Raw genomic sequence first — 19,734 nt, forward strand, 5'->3', positions numbered from 1 at the left:
GACTCTGGCCCCAGGTAGTTTGTACCAGACTGGAATGAAGTGATAGGTCACCCAGTTGGTGTCAGAGAATTGGACATTTGGTTGGTGTCAGAAGACACCTCAGGCAATATTTTCTGTCATGGTCCGGGAAGAGTTGAATTGGGTTTCTTCCTTCTTAAATAATCTAACTCCATTTAGAAGATGCCACCTCTGGAGAGAGGCTTGGGTCTCTGCTCAGCCTGGCCTGGGACTGTGACAGGCAGCCAGATGATCAAACAGGGGACAGAGGTTGGGCTATTGTGTGTCACACTCACCCTGACCAGTCATGTGGGGACAACTAGGGTGAGCTGTTCCCAAAAGTCAGATGCTGTATTTCTGCCTGCGAAGCTCAGAAAGACCATGCGCCCCCAAATATATATTGTTTTGTGATGTCACCTATGGAATGTTCTGAGTGTTTTGGTGACCAGCTTCTGCACAGGAGTTATACTTGGCACCTCACACTGGTATGGTTTCTGACTTCAGATAGAAATAATAACCTTAGAAAAGGAATGCAGTGTAGGTATCTGTTTCAAAGACTTTGGAAGGGCTTTTACATCAGATATAATAACTGTCTTAATTTCTGTGCAGAGACTGATAAGAGCCTCATATCAGATAGCTACACATTCTTTCAGGCTTATATTCTCATAATGTGCACAGTTGTCAAGAGGGGATAAATGCGTAGAAAGTCCTTTGTTTTCCAGGTGATCGATGAGGCCCATGGGCAGCAGAAGTCTTCTTACTTTCTCTCTTCCACAGCACTCAAGGCCACATTTTACAAGAAAAGGAGATACCAGAGCTGAAAACCTAGAAATTCCTATCAATGTGGTTCTACCTCAGGTAGGTATAATCACAGGAAAGGTATATAACCTGTTAGCCAGAATAACCACCCTCCTCTGTCAATACTCTGGCAAGATGTAAAATGAGCAGAATTATCAGGGTTTCTGATTCTAGTTGTGGGTCAGTTGCCTGTGTCCTGCATCCAAGAGAAGACACTTAACCCCTCTGCGTCTTGACATCCTTGTTCCTGAATGGGGGTGGGTGGGTTAGGCGATCTTATAAGAACTTTATGCTCTAACACTTGAAATATCCATGACTGAAATTAGCCAGTCTTCTCAAAATTAGTTCTTTTGGTGCTTGCTATTGTAAAACCACTGAGATTTCTGGGTGGAGAATTAGAACTAGAATCAAATGACTATGACAGAATCCATGAGTAGAAACCAATTATGTGGACCAGTGGGTATAGGTATTAAGAGAATCAAGGTCTGCCTTACACAAAAAATTGAGGGCAAGGGAGATGGGCAGGAACCATTCAGAATGAAGATGAGTGAATGAAGTTCTTAACTGGCTTGACATTCTCAGGTCCCTTACTAAACAGCCCTTCCCTTGGTGAGTGCACCTGATTGGATGTTTCCATTACTGCTATGTCACAAAGGGGGCAGCCTTATTTCTCCAGAGTCACCAAAAGCCCTGTTGGAAGACCATGGCAGTGCAACCAGAGGGGCTGAAATGTAGGGTAGAGGAATCTAATGCAGAGGTAACTAAACTGTTTAGGGATTGCCAGCGAGTACCACCTCTTTTATATATATACGTGTGTGTGCGCACGCGTAGTTCTAAAGTCATCCCTTAAGGATTTTCAGAACAAATTAGAAAACCTTCAATGCTCTTTCTATAGTGGGTGGCAGTTGTAGCAATCTAGACAAAAATTCAGCAGGAGGAAAAAATAGAGAAGCGAAGTCCACTTTGGATACTTGTTTCCAGATTACCTTTATAACTATAATGGACAGCCAAGTCTTTCAGCTCACAAGGCTTTGTCAGGATAGAAGCTAACTTCCTCCTGATCATTAGCCGTGATGATTTGCTCACAGGGTTCCTATAGCTGTAGGACCCTTATTTTAGTGCCGACATTTTCCCCACTTGAAATGGATTTGTAGTTCTGTTATCCCTACTTCCCTGAGACTGGGTGTTTCTCCTTGGTTTCTTCACAGCCCATATCAACCTGCAGAAGTGACAGGAAGAGGATATCAATCTGGGAGTGGGTTGGGTGTGGGGAAAGGATTCGATAGAGTGGTCATGTGATGAGAGATTGGAACAGGGGTCCATATACACTGGCATAGCTCCCCAGCCGGCTCCTAGAAAGAAGACCAGCAGTGAAGGAGATTAGAAGTTGAGCAAAACTCAGGAGGGGCTTAAGGGGGTTGAGAGGGCTTATTCTGGGGCCATTCACTGCCTGTGCTGTGGGACCTGGTGCTGCTGTTGGGGTCTTGGAGGTGGAATGAGAGGATACCTGTGACCTGGGCACTTGTGCCACACGTGGGCATACGGAGCCTTATGGATACACCTACCGTAGTGGCACAAGTTCAGCACTGGGTTTCAGACACCTGCCAGGATGCTCCCTGCTGGTGCTCTGGGGGAGGAGTGTAGGTGTCTGTAAGTTTAGATGATGTAAACTGTGCCACCACCAGGGCTGTGAGTGAGACTGATAATGCTCACTGGATCTTCCTAAATGATATGGTGCACGGCTGCGGGAAGAGGATTGATCTGTCTAATAAGGGGAGAAAGGCATATTGACTGAGCATTGACTGATCATGTAGTGGTTACTGAGCCATGCATGTGTGAGACGGAGATTCCCTGGGTATGGATAGGAACCCCAGGAATCCCATTAGTAATAGCAGAGCTAGAGTGAGGGGACAAAACCAGGTCAGTGTCCACATTCTCCACCATGCCTCCTGGTTGGGCCAAGTCACATCTTAGCGCTCTACTTCTCTTGCCTTTCAGAGGGAGTCCCTATGCTCCCCATCTCAGCTGCTTGACCCTGAGGTCTGTGCATGTGTCTGCCACATGCTGCTTTGTTCTGGGGCAAAGGCCATTCATTTTAGAAGGGAATTGTGGCAGCTGCTCTCAGTCTCCAGAAAGTGCCTCTGGCCTCCCAGTTCCCAACCATGAGGGGCATTTGGGCTTCTCAATTACAGTGCACATGCCTGTGGTTCGCTATTTGTTATCACCGTAGGTTTTCTTAGGTCGTATTGATTTCCAGTTTTTCTTCAACACATTAAATATTTGTGTTTTCTGATCTATTTCTCTCCACTGCTTAATTTGCAAATCATCAGTGTTACTTTCTGCACAACCTAGCTGACCCAGGATTCCTTTTGTACCTAAGGATTCAGTTCTCACAGGCATTCCCTGATGAGCCGAATTTCATGAAATTTCATTTATTGCTAGATCATTAACGAAGGATCTACATGAGATCAGTGTGAGCTCTTATAGCACCCTCCAGTGTCCTCCTCATCCCTCATCATTGCCTTTTTCTTCATCTCCTTTGTTTAGACCTGTTCTTTATAAGTCATGGAATCTACCATCTAGTCTACTCTCTCTCAATTTGTGTAACTGTTAGGAGGAAGATTTCAGGAGCATTTGTGTTGAACAATCAGCTAAACCTTTTATATAATGACATTTTCTGTTCTTTGGTGTTAGCTATAAATTTATTAAACAACTCACACTGACCTGTGAATTACCCTTTCACCAGTTAGTATACAAAACCAACATTGACTTTATCAATTAACCAGGGAGCTGAGTTAATTTAAAAATCTGATAATGAGAATCAGCCTCATCACTTTGTCACCTGCAGATTTGTGGCATGTCTGACTCTTGCAGGATCCTGGTGTGTCAAGTGTAAAACACCTGAAAAACATCTCAGATGGTAAAATATTCTGATAGTAATAATCTTCAGTAATATTGTTTTAAGAACGTAGTCAATCAGCATGAGCTTTACTGGAGGCATTTGGATATCTCTTCTGATCGTAGTAACTGTGCTTTTCCAGGAGTGAAGCATTTCATTGCATGTCAGTTACATTGGCTGGTCACTATCCAGCTCTTTCCCTGAACCCTTTAGGTAGGAGGTCACTAAACTCAAAAACTCCATCTCAGAAGGTCCTGCTCAGAGGATCCTGTTCTTTAAACATCACTTAACATTACCAAGAGATTTTGGTTTTATCATCTCCCCTTTGCCTCCATCTTTACCCCCATCTCTTCATGGGCCACATGGGCAGATGTTGGGTTGCTGTGGGTCATGCACTGCAACAACAGTTGTGAGTGGCACCCTCTAAAGCTGGGCATTGTACAGCCTGCACAAACACAAGGAGTATCTCTGAATCATATTTGCTTCACCACTTTCTAGATATGGAAACTGAAGCAACAATATTGTCTCAGATATGAGATTTTGAAAAAGGTCATGTACTCAAACAATGCAGAGTCAGTGTTTTCTAAAGGGCTATGATGTCCAGTCCTAGTCTCCCTACTTTACTGCCTACTTGAATGTTTGCTGAATGTTGATTCCCCTCATTTGAGCCAAGAATAATTAGAGCCAGGAATTGATTTTCCCAATTGACTAGAAGTTCCCTGAGGGCAGGATCTGAGAATATATGCCAAATCAATGTACATTCATTGACATAAATGTGGAGGAATAATTTGATGCAAGTAAGGAGTTCTCACAAGGGCAAAAAAGAAGTTTGAGTACTAATTCAGCTAGGTTTGGGGAAAGAATTTGTGTTGGCTTAAAATTCAATCATGAATCTTGTCATATCTTGAAATCCTTTTCACTTTCAAAAATAGAAAAGGTGCTGTGTATTTTAGCTTTGCCTTATTACTGTAGGCATATGTTTCTAATATCCATTAAAACAAATATGTAACTATTAAAAGTTAAGAACTATTTAAGTGTTCTCTGAAATGGTCATGAAGCAATGTTAGGTTTGGTCAGTGGGAATAGCAGGAAAGCTTGTAGTCATAAGAGCAGGATTTAACCTTCTGCTTAAGGATGCAAAGGGGATTTATTAGGTCATCAACATTTTCTGGACTAGGTGCTGTAGGCATGGAAAAGAGGAGGGGCAGTTATTCTTGGGAAGAGTTATCCATCTAAGGGACAGAATAAGATGCCAACTAGGTTGGTAAAGAAGGCTGCTGTGGCCATAGTGGTAACAATTTACAAACACAGTTCCATTGGACCAGAGAATGTTAGGCCAAGAAGGCATGTGGGAGTGACGGCATCAGTCTTCCCCTGTTACAGAAATAGAAACCAAGGTCAGGGCTGAGAGGCTGTGACTAAGGACACCTCGTGGTATACGTATGGACAAAGGCCCAGACACCCAGATTGTCTAGGCATCTGTCACTGCAGGTAAAGTTTTTACTTGGTACATTTCTGTTGGGGCACAGTTGAAGTTCCTTGGCTATCCAGTCCTGCATGTGGATGTAGAATAAAGGAAGTTGACTAGAGAGATAGAAAGGTTGTTACTTTGTATGACAGGAGACTCTGAACTGGTATAGTGTACTAGTGAGTCCTCTTTGGACATTCAGTAGGATCAAGAATATTGAAGTGAAACAGTGGGGGAAATTTGAACGATGACTTGGTATTTGCTGATATTAAGGTATTATCTTTAAATTTTATCTTATATTTTTACATTTTGAAAGGACAACTTTATTAGAAAAAGGAGAAAGAAAAAAGAAAGGTACCTGTTTAACCACAGGTGGGCATGAGAACTAAAGGGATGGTTACAGTATTGTGATTATAGTAAAAGAATATATGTCAGTGTATTGATGGATAAAATGACTCAAAGTCTAAACTTTGTTCTAAGATAATAAGCCAGTGGTGGAGTGGTTGTAGAATTGGGTGGAAGTAAGATGAAACAAATGTAGACTTGGTTTGATGATTGCTGAAGCTAGGTTGATGGGTACATGGAAATTTATTAGACTATTCTCTCATTTCTGTGTTTGAAAATTTTCATCATAAAATGTTCATGGAAAACTATTTTGACGCCTAGAGCACTGCAAATCCTTTGATAAATTCTTGATTATCTCTCATGCTGCTTCTCACATGTAATTTCATAGGAGCCATTCCTGGGTCTGTGAGTCAGTGAGTAAACTAGTGCTGGTTATTGAGCTTTTTATGAGTTTGTTTCTTCTTCTGTACAGTGGAAATAATGCTAGCACCTTGTTAAGTCAAAGAATAAGAAGCATTTAGTTGGTAGAATGTTCAGCTCAGAGCCTAGCACAAAGCTGAGGCTCAATATTTCTTCCCTTTCCTTCTCAAGAAGGAAACGCTGTTAACTAAAACCACAATTGCCATAGCAATAACTTGTAAAGCAAGACCCCATCAAGATAGAGGCCTACATTGACTATAGTGGCAGTTTTGGAGAAAACTCCGCAGTGACTTTGAAATCTTACTCCTTTAGAAGACTTAGTCACTCCTTAGTGACTTGATTCCAGATTTCTGGGATCAAGGGAATTCAACTTACAAGGAAATTCTGGGATAGCCACAGAGAACTTCATTCTGAACACAAGTCCATCCACAAAAGCCAATGTGCTTTCCCTGCTGAGAATTATGAAAACTGTGGAGGCTGGATTGCAGAATTTCGTCACACTCTCTCTCTCCAGAAGATTAAGCACATCTTTAGAAAGTTAACGGCATGTGTTTATTGTTAAGTTAATGGCATAGAACTGTGCCTTTTATTTATTTAGCTTCTTGGTTCTCAAAGAATTCTAACCAATTTTATATTTAATGTACAAATTATCTCTCTCTCTTTACACATGTATATAAGTAGATAACCTGACTTGTTTACTATTTTCTCTATGTGCAAAATTGTGAAAATAACCTAAGCAAGGAGAAAATGCTGTTTGGAGAGCTTTGTGATATGCAAGGAGGAATTGCTGTTTGGAGAGCTTTGTGATGTGCTTGGATGAGATGCTTTTGGTATATTTAGAAGGAGCTGTCATGACCTTATTTTTATTTAAATTTATTGCTGCAAGTGTTGCTTCTTCTCCAGGATACCTGTTCACTGCTTTTGAATACATCTCCAAATTCCTCCGTTTGTGAAATCTACTTTTCTTGATAACAATGCCTCACATTCCTGTGGCACTTGGCAATTTTAAAAACACCTTTGCATTCATTACCTCATTCATTCCTAGCAATTGTGTTGTGAACTAAGCAGGCACACATTATTATTGTTTCCATTTTACAGGTACATTTCATGGTTTTGCAGCATTGGAAAGTAATTTGAAGATCGTTGAATCTGATTCTATCTTTTGTGCTAGTGAAAAATCTAGGTCTCATGAGAGATTGAGCAAGGCCTTCGATTTTCACCCTGCTCTCAGTGACAGACCAGAACAAGAATCCTGTAACCCCTGGGGCCTTTTCCTGTGATGGTACCCTCTCCAGGCAAACTGCCCATCCTATCTGACTTAGAACAGTGCTGACCACTTACAGCAGGATCATCTGAGGGAACTGGTCAGAAATGTAGATTATTGACCCATGGCCTGGACGGTGTGCCTCAATCTTGCAATCAGAGGCTTTGAAATCTGTATTTAAAACTCATATGGTTCTTTTGTTCTAGGAAGTGTGAGAGCTACTAACTTGTTTGGTTCAAGCTGTGTAGATTTGATTCCCTTTTTATTTGGTGGTCTGGCAGCATCTAGCCACCATCAAGAATTCTTTATGAATTCCCCAGTGTCCTTTGCGGTCTTCATCATGATAAACTCTCATTACTCAGAGATATGTCTGCCTTACCAAAATTATCACCCAGATTCTGTTTTGAATTTAGCACTAAGCCGTTGGATGGCCAACAGGCTGCAGGGAGAATCTGGTGGCAAAGAGTGGAGGATGAGTCTGAATGGGCAGAAGAAAAGGCTGGGCTGGCCAACAGCAGTGGCATTATGGACAGAGCGATTTGGCTATTGGAGTGATTCATGTTACGCCCACCCATGCCAACTGTCAGCACACACCTGTGCCTGGGGTAGATTAAGAACAATATTTGTTTTTCCTTTGGGGGGGGGGTGGGCAGAGGTTTTTCAGAGCCCATGCCTAGTGCTTTCATAGATTACCTTGTTTAATCCTAAAAATACCTCCATGAGGCACAGCAGTAGTTACAATGATCTCAGTTTTAAAATGTGGAAACTCAAGCTCAATTTTCGTTACTGATAAAGGAGCTGAGCCAGGACTCAAACTATTTGGTTGACTCCAAAACCAATGCCTTTAACTTCCACAATACAGAATTCTCTTTGTTCATGGATTCTGTGTTTTCACATTTGTTTGTTCACTAAAAATTTTTGCAATCTCAAAATGGTACTTCCTGTGTGGAAAAATTTTGTGTCACCTGATAATAACACATGGACCCTAGCTGAGTGTTCTTATTTAAGCCTGCATACACAGTGTCCTTTCCACAGTTTGTAGTGCCATGTTTTCCATATTTTTGTGCTTTTTACTGAGTTCACTGTTTAGGATGGTCTCCAAGTGCTGTCTAGTGTTTCTAAGCACAAGAAAGTGGTGATGTGCCTTAAACATTACACACGTTAGATAAGCTCTGTTTATACATGAGTTATAGTACCTTTGCCCAAAAGTTCAATGTTAATGAGCCAACAATATCTATTAATTTAGGTGCCTTTCAACAGAAACACACATAAAACAAGGTTAGTATTGACTGGTTGAGGGAAGTGTGACCAGTTGCTGGCAGGAAACTCACCTTTATCTCTCCTAGGAGCAATGGCTCAGTGTTCACTAATTTGGTGTTTACTTTGACTTAATAGAGCAGAACTGCCATGAATAATGAGGATCGACTCTTATTTCCCTGTGAGGGCCCAAGAGGCCAAGACAGCAGTTCTCACTGTGGCCAGGCCAGACTATCAGACTGGGTTTTTGTGCACTATCCTGACCTCATATCTGTCAGCCAGCCTTGGGTGTGTCAGTTCTTTTACTAACTCTGGGACCCCCTTCTCTCCCACAGAGGGGCACAGCCGAGCCTTTTTTGAGGCTCCACAACTTGTACCCCACCCCGCGCTGCTCCAGGCAGGCTGCCCTGCCCAGGCTGAGCCGCAGGGTGGTCAGCCAGCACTCCTACCCACTGAACCGCTTCTCCTCTGTGCCCTTGGACCCCATGGAGCGCCCCACCTCCCAGGTGGACCTGGAGCTGGATTACAACCCTCCCCGGGTTCAGCTCAGTGATGAGATGTTTGTCTTCCAAGATGGGCGCTGGGTGAATGAGAACTGCCGCCTGCAGTCTCCCTACTTTTCTCCTTCCCCTTCCTTCCACCACAAGCTGCATCACAAGAGGCTGGCCAAGGAGTACTTACTGCAGGAGGAGAACAAGTCTCTGCGGGAGGAGAACAAGTCTCTGCGGGAGGAGAATAAGACCCTCCGCAAGGAGAACAAGATCCTGCAGGTCTTCTGGGAGGAACGCAAGGCGGCCCCAGGCCGGGAGGAGAGCAGAGCCTCCTCTCCACTGCTGCACAAGGACAACTCGCCCCTGGAAGTGGTGAAGAAGGACAACACTGCCCTGCAAGTGCATCGCGGCAAGGAGAACAGCACCCTTCAGCTCCTCAGAGAGGAGAACCGGGCCCTGCAGCAGCTGCTGGAACAGAGAAAGGCCTACTGGGCCCAGACAGAAGAGAAGACAGTACCTGAGGAGGAAAACCAGTCAGTAGCTTTACCTCACGAGGAGGCTCATGGCCCCGGGCTGCTGCCAGACCAGGGCACTGGCCTCTCCTTGCCCTTTGAGGATCCCAAGGGGCCCTCGGCCCCACAGGACGACTCCAAGACACTCCGAGCGCTGCGCGAGATGGTCAACAACCTGACTTCCGGGGAGGGAGAGAGCAAGGCGGGCCCAGGCCTGATGGACAGCAGCCAGTCCCTGGAGCTGCTGCGAGAGATGAACCAGGCACTGCAGGCTCTGCGGGAGGAGAACCAGAGCCTGCAGCTCCTCCGCGAGGAGAACCGACTTCTGCAGGAGGAGAACAGGGCCCTGCACGTGCTGCGAGAGGAGCACAGGATCTTCCAGGAGGAGAACAAGGCCCTGTGGGAGAACAACAAACTGAAGCTGCAGCAGAAGCTGGTCATTGACACCGTGACCGAGGTCACCGCGCGCATGGAGATGCTCATCGAGGAGCTCTATGCCTTCATGCCTGCCAAGACCAAGGACCCCAAGAAACCCAGCAGGGTCTGAAGCCGCCAGATGCACAGAGGCACCAGGTTGGGGCACAGAACATTTGATGGAAGAAAAATCTCCTACTTCCACTTGTCTTCCTTGCCTTCACCCAGCAGTTTGTGCCTGTTGAAGAGCAGAATTATTGGCCTTCCTAAGCTCAGAGGAGTAATAAAGGTGTGAGGAGGCTGGGTCAATTCTACCATGTGCTGCCTCGCTGTCTTTTCTTTCCAGTTTTTTTTTTTTTTTGAGCAGTTTTTAAGTTCACAGCAAAACTGAGCAGAAAGAACAGAGTTCTCATAACCCCTCCCGCACACCACCAGACTGGTACATTTTTCAGTGAACCTATGTTGCTAACTTATAATCACTCCAAGTTGATGGTTTACATTAAGGTTCTCTCTTGAGTGATGCACATGCCCTAAAAATCCTTCCTTTCCCCTAACCCCTGGCAACCACCGATCTTGTTACTGTCTCCATAGTTTTGCATTTTTCCAAATGTCATCTAGTTGGACTCATAGAGTTGGTAGCTTTTTCAGATTGGCTTCTCACTTACTGTGCGTTTATGATCCCTCCATGTCTGCTCATGACTTGACAGCTCATTTCCTTTTAGGATTGACTAATATTCCATTGTCTGATTGTATCACAGCTCATTTATCCACTCACCCACTGAAGGACACCTTGGCTATTTCAAAGTATTAGCTATCATGAATTTGGCTTTCCCTTCTCCTCCTTGTCTCTACCTTGCCTCAGCCTTCATTGTTTGTTTTTCTTTTCCATTGCCTCTTTTTCTCTGCTCTTCCTTGCTCTCTAATACCCTCAATTTCTGAGGCGTACTGTGACTGGTGGCCTGTGAGAAAAGTCAGTCTAGAACAGGGCTTTTCTACTGTGCTGCTATTGCCATTTGAGGGTTGGATAACCCTTCTTTGTGGGGGCTGGCCTCTATCCAGGGTGAAGGATGTTTGTTTACCAACATCCTTGACCCTTTCCCACTAGATTCCAGTAATAGTCTCCTGAACACCAGCTGTGACAACCAAATATGTCTCCAGACATTGCCCAATGCCCCTCAGGGAACAAAATCCCCATAACCGGCCCTCCCTGGTGGCGCAGTGGGTTAAAGCACAGCACTGAGAATCTAAAGCCGCTTCCGCATGAGTTCGATTCCTGCCTGCCCCGGAGATGACCACATGGCGTGGCAGACCTCTCCTGACCCGCCCGCTTCTCCCCTCAGCAGTGTACTTCATCGATCTGCCTGTTCTGTTCCCCACTCTGTCTCTGGGGAAGCCTCTCACCACCCCTGAGCCTCTGGCCTGTACCCTAGTTCTGTATGCACAAATAAATAAATCTTTTAAAAAAAAAATCCCCATAACCTACTCTAGCACTCTTCTAGGTTTCTCAAAATATATTCCTTGAAATACTGGTCCTTGAAATGCTCTGAGAAAATGAAGGGGCGGGGAGGGGACTTGGGCATGCTCCTGGATTCATAATGATACTCCACATTAAAACATCTGAGCAGTTCTACAATAAAGAAAACTGTTAGCATTGGTAAACCCGAAATTGCCCATTTTTTACAAGATTTGAAACTTTTTTAATGTTCACTTGTTGATCACCTAGTTTGTTCTGAGCTATCCCCAGCCCCAAACTCACCTCTCCCCCAGGTTTCCTCTGTTTACCTGTGGCTTCCACTTCCTGTGTCAGGTACAGGAGTGGGGTAAGTGCTTCTGGGCTCACTAAAATGAGGTGGAGAGGTGGAGAGGTGGAGAGTTGGTGTTCCAGGCTTAAGCTCCATGTGAAAGTAGGAGGATATTCTTAGGTGATTATAGAAGAGGTTTGGGCAGAAATCCCAAAACTTTGCTGTGTAGTGGAATCACTTTGGATCTTTGCAAAATGCTGACTCCTGGACTCCACCATAGATATTCTTATTAGGTTGGTGTCGGGTATGACTGGACATGGATGTTTAAAATCTCTCCAGATAATTCTTATATGCAGAGAAATTTAGGAATCGTTGGGGTAGGATGGGTGAAGCTACCTGATGCTCAGTATAATGCTCCATTCACTAGAAGGAGCTGTAAGACAGTAGGCACATATGAAGGATTATTCCCATTTTGCTAATGGGAGGCCTGATTACTGGTAGAGACAGGAGTTTAATACTGGCATAGTTTCACTCCTAGAGTATTGCCATACTGACTGGGCTTCTGAGACTTGGAAGCTCCAAGAGAGGAGCCAAGGACAGTAGCCCACACTGGCAAAGCATATTGCCCATCATTTATCACTGGGTGTCACCTCCATGATTCTTGGTACTAGTAAGCAGGCTTTATCATTTTTTTCTTTAAATGCTTTTACTTATTTTAAAGGTCTATTTCTGCATACAACAACTAGGGTGTAGGTCAGAGATATGGGGGTGAGAGGATTCACCAGAGACAGAATGGGTAGCAGAACAGGCTGATCTACTGAAATAAACTGCTGAGGGGAGCAATGGGGGAGACAGGAGAGGTCTGCTGAGCCATATGTGGGTCACCTCCTTGGCTGGGAAGCCAACTCAGGCTTTGGTGGTGATAATGCTGAGACTTGACCACCTGTGCTAGAAACTGAAACAAATGATTGCCAAAGGTTAGCCAGCTAGTAAGAGCTAAACTGGGGGCTTCAGTGCTGATATGATGACTAAAGAGATCAATTCATGCTGTGAGATCACACTCCTGTAAACCTGGTCTTGAAAAATTAAGTTTAAAAATGGTGCCTATTTATTTGGTGATGGGAAGCCCATGGGAATTACAAGTGAGATGGAAAAATTCACAAAAAGATGTAAAAATAAACAATTATATTACTTAAAAAAATGGTGCCTGTTTTCCAGATTTAGCACTGTATTAACTCTCATGAAAAATTGTATCAGATTGCAAATAAGGGAGAATAGTGATAGGAGTATTTTGTCTTGCCAGCCAGTGACTACACATCTAATCTGCCCGCCAGGGCAGAGGGAGACTGATGTACATGCGGAGGCTGAGCAATTATTCCCCCTATTGTACCAAAATCTGAAAAATGGGAAGTTGTTGCTAATGTCCCTCTGGCCCTTTACAATTTTTTTCTGTTGAATTTGGTAAATGCACCATGTGGGGCATCGTGAAACACCATGCTTTGTTTAAGTCAATGTAATAAGCCCAGGGTGTCGGGTTTTTTTTTCTTTTTTGATGAAACCAAATTGATTCTAGACAATTGGAAGACAAAAGGCACACTCTCCCCATGTTTGTGTTACAAATATTTAACTTGTATTAATCTCCAGAATAGCGGATGGAGGTTTTCTTGCAAGCTGAGGGAACTCAGAGGATTTAATACTATTTAGCAATGTCAACTTTCTCTGGCAGGCAGAATCTAAATGGGTGAAAAATGATCAAGACGGAGCCATAAAATGTCATTTTTATGGAGTGGGAGAAATTTACTTCAAAACAATGTTTCATTGTATAGTGCAATCTGTCACAGATTAGCTGACATTCTAGTAGGAGCTAACCTCTTGTAGAACAGAATGAAATTTCATTCTTGAAGGAGAACTTCCTCTCAATATCTCTGTTCCCTTTACAGTTCTTTCTGCAAACACCATCTGGTCCAACCTTAAGTCCTTATTCTAATGGCCAACACTATTTTCTCTTTCCAGTTCAGCTTCATTCTAAGACCCTATGACTTGTCTTTAGAGGGTTAAACATGCTACCTTATCCTCTCCCATTTGGCCCTGATGTGACTGATTCAGTTTGTTGAAGTCAAGTATAATCCTGTTGACCTGACCAAATCCTGTCCATAGCCCTACCTGGTGCCCCTACATAGAGGAGCAAATCAAGTGGAGAAGAACATTCATAACTGCAAGCAAAAGGCTAGTTATTGGAAGCTAAATCCCTCAGAATTAGTTGAGGGAGGGGATTCCAATAGGAAAAATCTCCCACACAAGGTCATCAGAGTTTAGCAGAGAATTTCAACAATAGGATCTAGGATCAAAACAACTCTGAAAACAATCTTGTAGGCTTCTTTAATGCTCAGATTTTATTCTTCAAGTTTTTCCTTTTGTAAGAACTTTGCATCAAATGAAGTGACCCCAGCCCGCATGAAGGGAAACTCACTATACTGCTACTTTGCTTTGTGCATGTCCGAAGCAGCTGGGAGGGAGAGTACAATGGGATGAGGTGATGGAGGAAGTCAGAGACCCCCTTCCTCTTCAATAACCATCTGTTTATTGTCCTTGGAGTTGAATTTTTGATTCATCAGATGAGAAGTGGCTTTTACAGAGAAGTCAGGTCATTTTCAAATATTCCGAATATACCAAGAGCAGCTGCTGGAAACAGTGTTCTTTCCATTCATAATTTTGGGCCCTTGAGTTTTGTGTAGTGGCAGTGTGCTTGTGCTCTGTGTACCCACCCCCTCCACATTCACATGCAAATCTTCTCCAGCTTGAGCTCCTACCATTTCCTTTGGGTAACAGTGCTTCCCAGATTCCTTACCCTCTTTGTTCACTCAAACAATGGCCTTTGTAACCAAGAACAAGTGAGGAGCAGGTGACAGATTATTTTTAATGCTGTCAAGACAAGTGGCAGTTTAATTCATGACTTTTTCTCTGTTTGCCTTGATTCTTGTGGACAGGCTGATTCAGAGCCCTCCCTTAGAAATCCTTGTGTGTTGGGGACACTAAGGCCAGACCTCTTTCACAAGCTGGTCAGTGATCACTTAGGAGCACTGTGTGATGGGATAGAATTTCTTCATTGTTTCTTACCTTTTGTGGACTTCAGATTGGATTGTCCTCAGTTCCTCTCTCTCCTCAATTACCAGGTCCTATTTTATTTATTTAAAGATTTATGCATACACAACTGGGGTACAGACCAGAGGTGTGGGCAGAGGTGGGTGAGAGGATTCACCAGGGTCAGAGTGGGGAACAGAACAGGCTGACTGATGAAGTGCACTGCTAAGGGGAGCAGCAGGTGAGACAGGAGAGGTCTGTCACCATGTGGGTCAGTTCCCTGGCTGGGGACCGACTCATGTTGAAGCAGCTGTGGCCAGCTTCATAGTGCTGTGCTTCAACCCTCTGCGCCACCAGAGAGGGCCCCACCAGGTCCATTTTAGCTGCTTAATTAACTGCACCCCTCCACGTCTATTCCCACAGGAGTCATCCCAATCTGGGCGCTGTCAGCTTTTGGGTGGCTACTCCAATTCTGACTTGCTTTCCAAATCTCCAAGGTTGCTTCCATCCCATTTTTTATGCTGCAACCAGACTGGTTCTCTCAAATGTGTAGATGCTATTACCTTATTTGAAATTTACTGGTAGCTTTCCATGTCTGTAGCATAAAATAAAACTTTATTGTTGGGTGTCAGGCTTAAGTGTGGGCAATTTTTTATGTTATTCTGACCTTTAGATTCAGTTATCATGTCTTCTCAGACCCTGCTTCTCAGGGTCCCCACTGGGGTCCTTCAAAATTCAACATAATTTAGCCAAATACCCTGCTGTCTCTTGGAGGCTACATCCAGAAAAGAGAGATTTCTCCTCCTGGAAGGGGAGTAGGCAGAGTTCTAGAGAAGATGCATTTGAAGGAGGGAGGGAGGATGGGGACAGCCACCTGCTGGGAGATGGTCAAAATGAGCCTTCCCTGGCCATGATTGGGCTGCTGGGTGTCAAATCCCAGCAACCTCTGACCTTGCTCCTGACTTTAGGGATGCTCATCAGCTGCCTTGCACTACCAGCATAGACTTCAAAGTGAGACTTCTGGGCCTGTATCTAAGTCCCACTACTTACTATGTGACATTGGGTTTGTCACTTAATCTTTCTTTGTCATTGCTTCTTTTAGAGAAAACAGTGTCAACTGCTTGTATCTGTTAGCTACTGTTGCCTTATAAACCCATTCCAAAACTTGGTGGCTTGAGAGTACAATCATTTGCTTGGTTAGGCTGAGCTCAGATGGGCAATTCCCCTTCCTGCTGGGTAGCTCAGCACCTGTGGCCGGCTTCCAGGAGGCTCTGCTTCTAATGGTTGGCCGACTGTCAGTCAGGACCTTGGCCTGTCAATTGAGGGCTCCCCTTCCCATGAGGTGGCTCACCCTTCTCTGGTTACCCCAAGCTTAATCTCAGGACAGAGGCAAGGATACAAGAGAGAAAAGTCTGTGGGATACGAGTCTCCTTGAAATCCTGGCTTGGCGCTGGTCCATGCTTGTTCTCATTGGCCACATTCTACGAGCAAGAATGAGTTTCTTGGCCAGTCCTGACTCCAGGGTGTGAAGTCCATTCCATCCTTGATGGCAGGACCACTGTGCCCTTCAGTCTGTCATGCTGTTGTGGAGATGGTTGTGACAGGTGAGTTAGTGCATGGAAAGTGCCTAGGGCAGAATTTCCAGTACATTGCAAGTACTTAGTAAATGTTAGTCATTCTTATAATGATTATTAGGCTTTTATTTAATATCTTTTTTTAAAAAAAATAATTACACATACAGAACTGGGATACAGGCCAGAGGTACAGGGGCAGTGAGAGGATTCACCAGAGACAGAGTGGGGAGCAGAACAGGCAGATTGACGAACACTGCTGAAGGGAGCAGCAGTCAGGTCCGGAGAGGTCTGCCGCGCCATGTGGATACCTCCAGGCGGGGCATTGAACTCCCACTGAGGCAGCTGCAGCTAGCTTGCAGTGCTGCGTCCTTACCCGTTGTGCTACCAGGGAGGGCTCTTTTTTGTATAACTTTAAAAATATACTTAGAAATTAGAACTATTCATAGTAAATGACTCCTGAGGATTTTCCCACTTGTTTTCCTAGAATAATTTTTCCCCCTATGGTCTTGGAAGAGCTATCTAAAGCCAGCATCTGAGCACCTCTTTATGCTCTTAAACACAGATTTATTGTGAGGATGGAATAAATTAATGTATGCAAAATGATTAACTACACATCTGGACTGTAGTAAACACTAAATAATGGTAGCTGTGATTATTATATTACTGCAACAGGGTCAGTGATTGGAAACAATTTCCTTTTCACACAACCCCGATTCATTGGTAAAACGAATGCAGGTAGGCTTATCATGATGCTGAGAACTCCAATCTAATATAATAGCTGAAATCAATGTTTGCAGTAGAAAAATAACAAAACTTTGCGATGGAAATTTGCTCATGTACACATAGAAAAGTATAACGGAGCTCTATACCCCATTATGCAGCTTCTGTAAATTAATTCATGGCTTATTTATTCCCCCAACTTTTTTTTTTTGGATGGGGTAGAGCGTTTTTCAAGCAAATCCCAGAAGTCACATAAATACTTCAAGATATAGCCCTGAATTTTTTTCATTTTTTATGTAGCTATCATACTTATTCAAATTAGCCATAATTAATTATATCTGATGAATAATAACTACAATTCTTGAATAGCCTCTAGTACCCATCCCATATTAAAATTTCTGTTGTTAATCTAATCTAAGCAAGACTCAGAATACAATGCTATGCTTCTTAAGTTTGGTTTATAGGAGAATTTCACATAATTCTTGGATCATCCAGACCTTCCTGAAGATCTGGCTTGTCTGGATGTGAAACAGGCCTGATGCTCACAGTGTATAGGGACTGAGCTAGTTTTCTGAACTTTTTCTATATCACCTAAGAAACACTGAAATTACTGTTTTTGTATATTTAAAGGCACACTGATTTAGAACTATTCAGAATGGTGCTCCTTAGAGATGCAACATGACAATATTATTGCTCAAGTGACTCTCAAGGTCATTTAAAATAAAAGAACTACACCAATATCTTAAGACCTGAAATTCTTGCAAAAAATAGAGGAAAAGGGGCTGCATATGCTGAGATTAGCCCCTAACCAGGCTCTAAGCTCTTGCAGATGGCCCCACTAAGGGGAATTTAATAGTAGGCTGTCACACAGAGAACCAGATTTACAAAAACAATTGTCTCTTTTTAAGGGTTTTGGTTCTGGTAGTCAGATAGGACTGGGAAATGAGAGGATGTCAAGGCTCTCTGTTTTCTTTTGCTTGTCTGAGGTAAGGAATCTTAAAAGGCAAAATCCAAATCCTCTAGTTCTATATGTGTGGTGTGATTAATGGGGAGAGATTTTATCTTTTGGACAGAATAGATTTAGGTATTCATTCAGTAGCCAGGCAGGAACCCAGAGAGTAATGAGTTACCAGATTTGGCCAATTGTACCTCCTCAGTGCTTCCCAAGTGTGTCCCTTTCTTTTTATCTTAATGACCACTGGCCCAGTCTCTTATCAGCTTTTCCCTAATTTAATACGGTCAAATCCTAAGTAAATCCATTTTCCACAGTGCAAGCAGAGTGTGCCATTTAAATACAACTCTGACTTTGTTAGTGCTCCTTCAAAAAGTCTGCTGTTCCTAACTTGAACCTCCCCCACCAGTATGCTGTGTGGGTTACAGGTGTGCAGAAGTCTTAACTCAAATGGTGGTCTTGCTATGAGCTGCCTCATTATTTATCCCCATATTCCATACAGGTGTCATGGATTCTGTCTGCAAGGTGTGAAAAGGCTTGCAAAATGAAATCCAAACTGCTCAGACCAAATCCTTCTTACCAGCTCAGCCTCCTCTCCTCCCTGGTCTGTGTGGTAGCAATATGGACCTGTCTTTAGCCCTCTTGTTAGCATTCTTGGTTCCTCTTGTTAGCATTCTTGGTTCGTGATTTTCTGTTTCAGGAACATTCTTTGACCTCTTGCAATTCTTACTCATCTGCCAAGACTCAACTCAGAAATCTGTTTGAGTAAGACTTCCTAGCCTTTCAGGTTAAGCTGTTATTCAGGGACATACCCCTCTTTCCTCTTCCCCTTACCTGATCAAGATTTTTTTTTTACCAGATGATTTACTGTATTACCAAGAAGTAGTTTTTGTATGTTCCTCATCTCAACCTGAGAATTCCTTGAGGAATTAATTAATCATCTGGAAATTAATCATCTAGAAATTTCTACTGCCCAGTATGGTGCCCAGCACACAGAAGGTCCTTAAGGGAAAACATAAATTGTCTGCCAGCACTAGACTCTGAGGTGTTGAGTTCCAAATATCTGAATGCTAAAGCCAATATCATCAAAAACTGATACAATATATGGAAAACATTTTTCGAACTCAGTAGTCTTTATTGTTTTAACAGCAACTCATGAGAAGAAACATGTCATCCCAAGCAGAGAGACAGAGAAGTGAGAATTGCTGCATTAGAAAAAAAAACTATGGCTGCTGAGTGGTGTTGTGGTTTATATTGCCACCTCTGCAGTCCTGAGGACTTCGTGTTATTTTAGTTGTTTGGGTTTATAGATTTCGGTTTGGTTGAAAATAGCTATTTCCAGATTATGTATCTATAAAGAAACTGGTACAGAGTCAAGATTAGAGAATTGTGTTGCCTTATAAAGATCAGAAGTTTATAAAATTCTCACATCTTGGTCTTTAACACGTATACAAATTTGAAGGACATGCTTTCACTAAAATATCATTGATGGGAGCCCAACAGCTTCAGGAGACTTGGCTCACGGCTCTGTGTTAGGGCTCTACATAGGACATCATCTCTCAGTCACGATGGTTTCTTTACTTCACTGATTATCCTTGGTGGAACAGGTCAGGAAGGAGGCAGGGATACTTCTGGATAGTTGAGGAAGAGAGAAGGCAGGGAATGACAGCAGAGCTTTTTGATAACTGTGCCCTGTTGGTTGGGAGGAGCTGGCTTTGACAGTCATGCTCTGCCAACTCTGGGAGGGTGAGACCAGAAAGCATGTTGCACACCATCTGCTGAGTGCAACAGACTTGACCA

The 19,734-nt window shown here is 43.4% G+C and overlaps 1 protein-coding gene across 3 annotated transcripts; it reads left to right on the forward strand.

Annotated features, from left to right (window-relative positions):
* Nucleotides 1–407: 407 nt before the first annotated feature.
* SPERT (spermatid associated) lies at nt 408–9,998 on the forward strand. Of its 3 annotated transcripts, XM_004680142.1 has the most exons (3): nt 408–482; nt 775–855; nt 8,784–9,998. In XM_004680142.1, exons 1-3 carry the CDS (start codon nt 408–410, stop codon nt 9,996–9,998), a joined length of 1,371 nt encoding a protein of 456 aa, XP_004680199.1. The 3 variants fall into 3 exon arrangements, with proteins under 3 accessions (XP_004680199.1, XP_012578652.1, XP_012578653.1); XM_012723198.1 differs by lacking the exon at nt 775–855; XM_012723199.1 differs by lacking the exons at nt 408–482; nt 775–855 and adding an exon at nt 1,499–1,552.
* The last annotated feature ends 9,736 nt before the right edge of the window (nt 9,999–19,734 follow it).

The sequence above is a fragment of the Condylura cristata genome, unplaced genomic scaffold, assembly GCF_000260355.1.
Source record: "Condylura cristata isolate star-nosed mole 26May11 unplaced genomic scaffold, ConCri1.0 scaffold00010, whole genome shotgun sequence".
Classification (NCBI taxonomy): Eukaryota; Metazoa; Chordata; class Mammalia; order Eulipotyphla; family Talpidae; genus Condylura; species Condylura cristata.

What these genes read in the sequence shown, in the direction of transcription:
- SPERT (XM_004680142.1), top strand. Translation starts at nt 408, where the DNA reads ATGTCACCTATGGAATGTTCTGAGTGTTTTGGTGACCAGCTTCTGCAC. An exon ending in ATACTTGGCACCTCACACTG is followed by an intron (nt 483 to 774) that starts GTATGGTTTCTG and finishes TCTCTTCCACAG; the next exon opens with CACTCAAGGCCACATTTTAC. An exon ending in TCAATGTGGTTCTACCTCAG is followed by an intron (nt 856 to 8,783) that starts GTAGGTATAATC and finishes TCTCTCCCACAG; the next exon opens with AGGGGCACAGCCGAGCCTTT.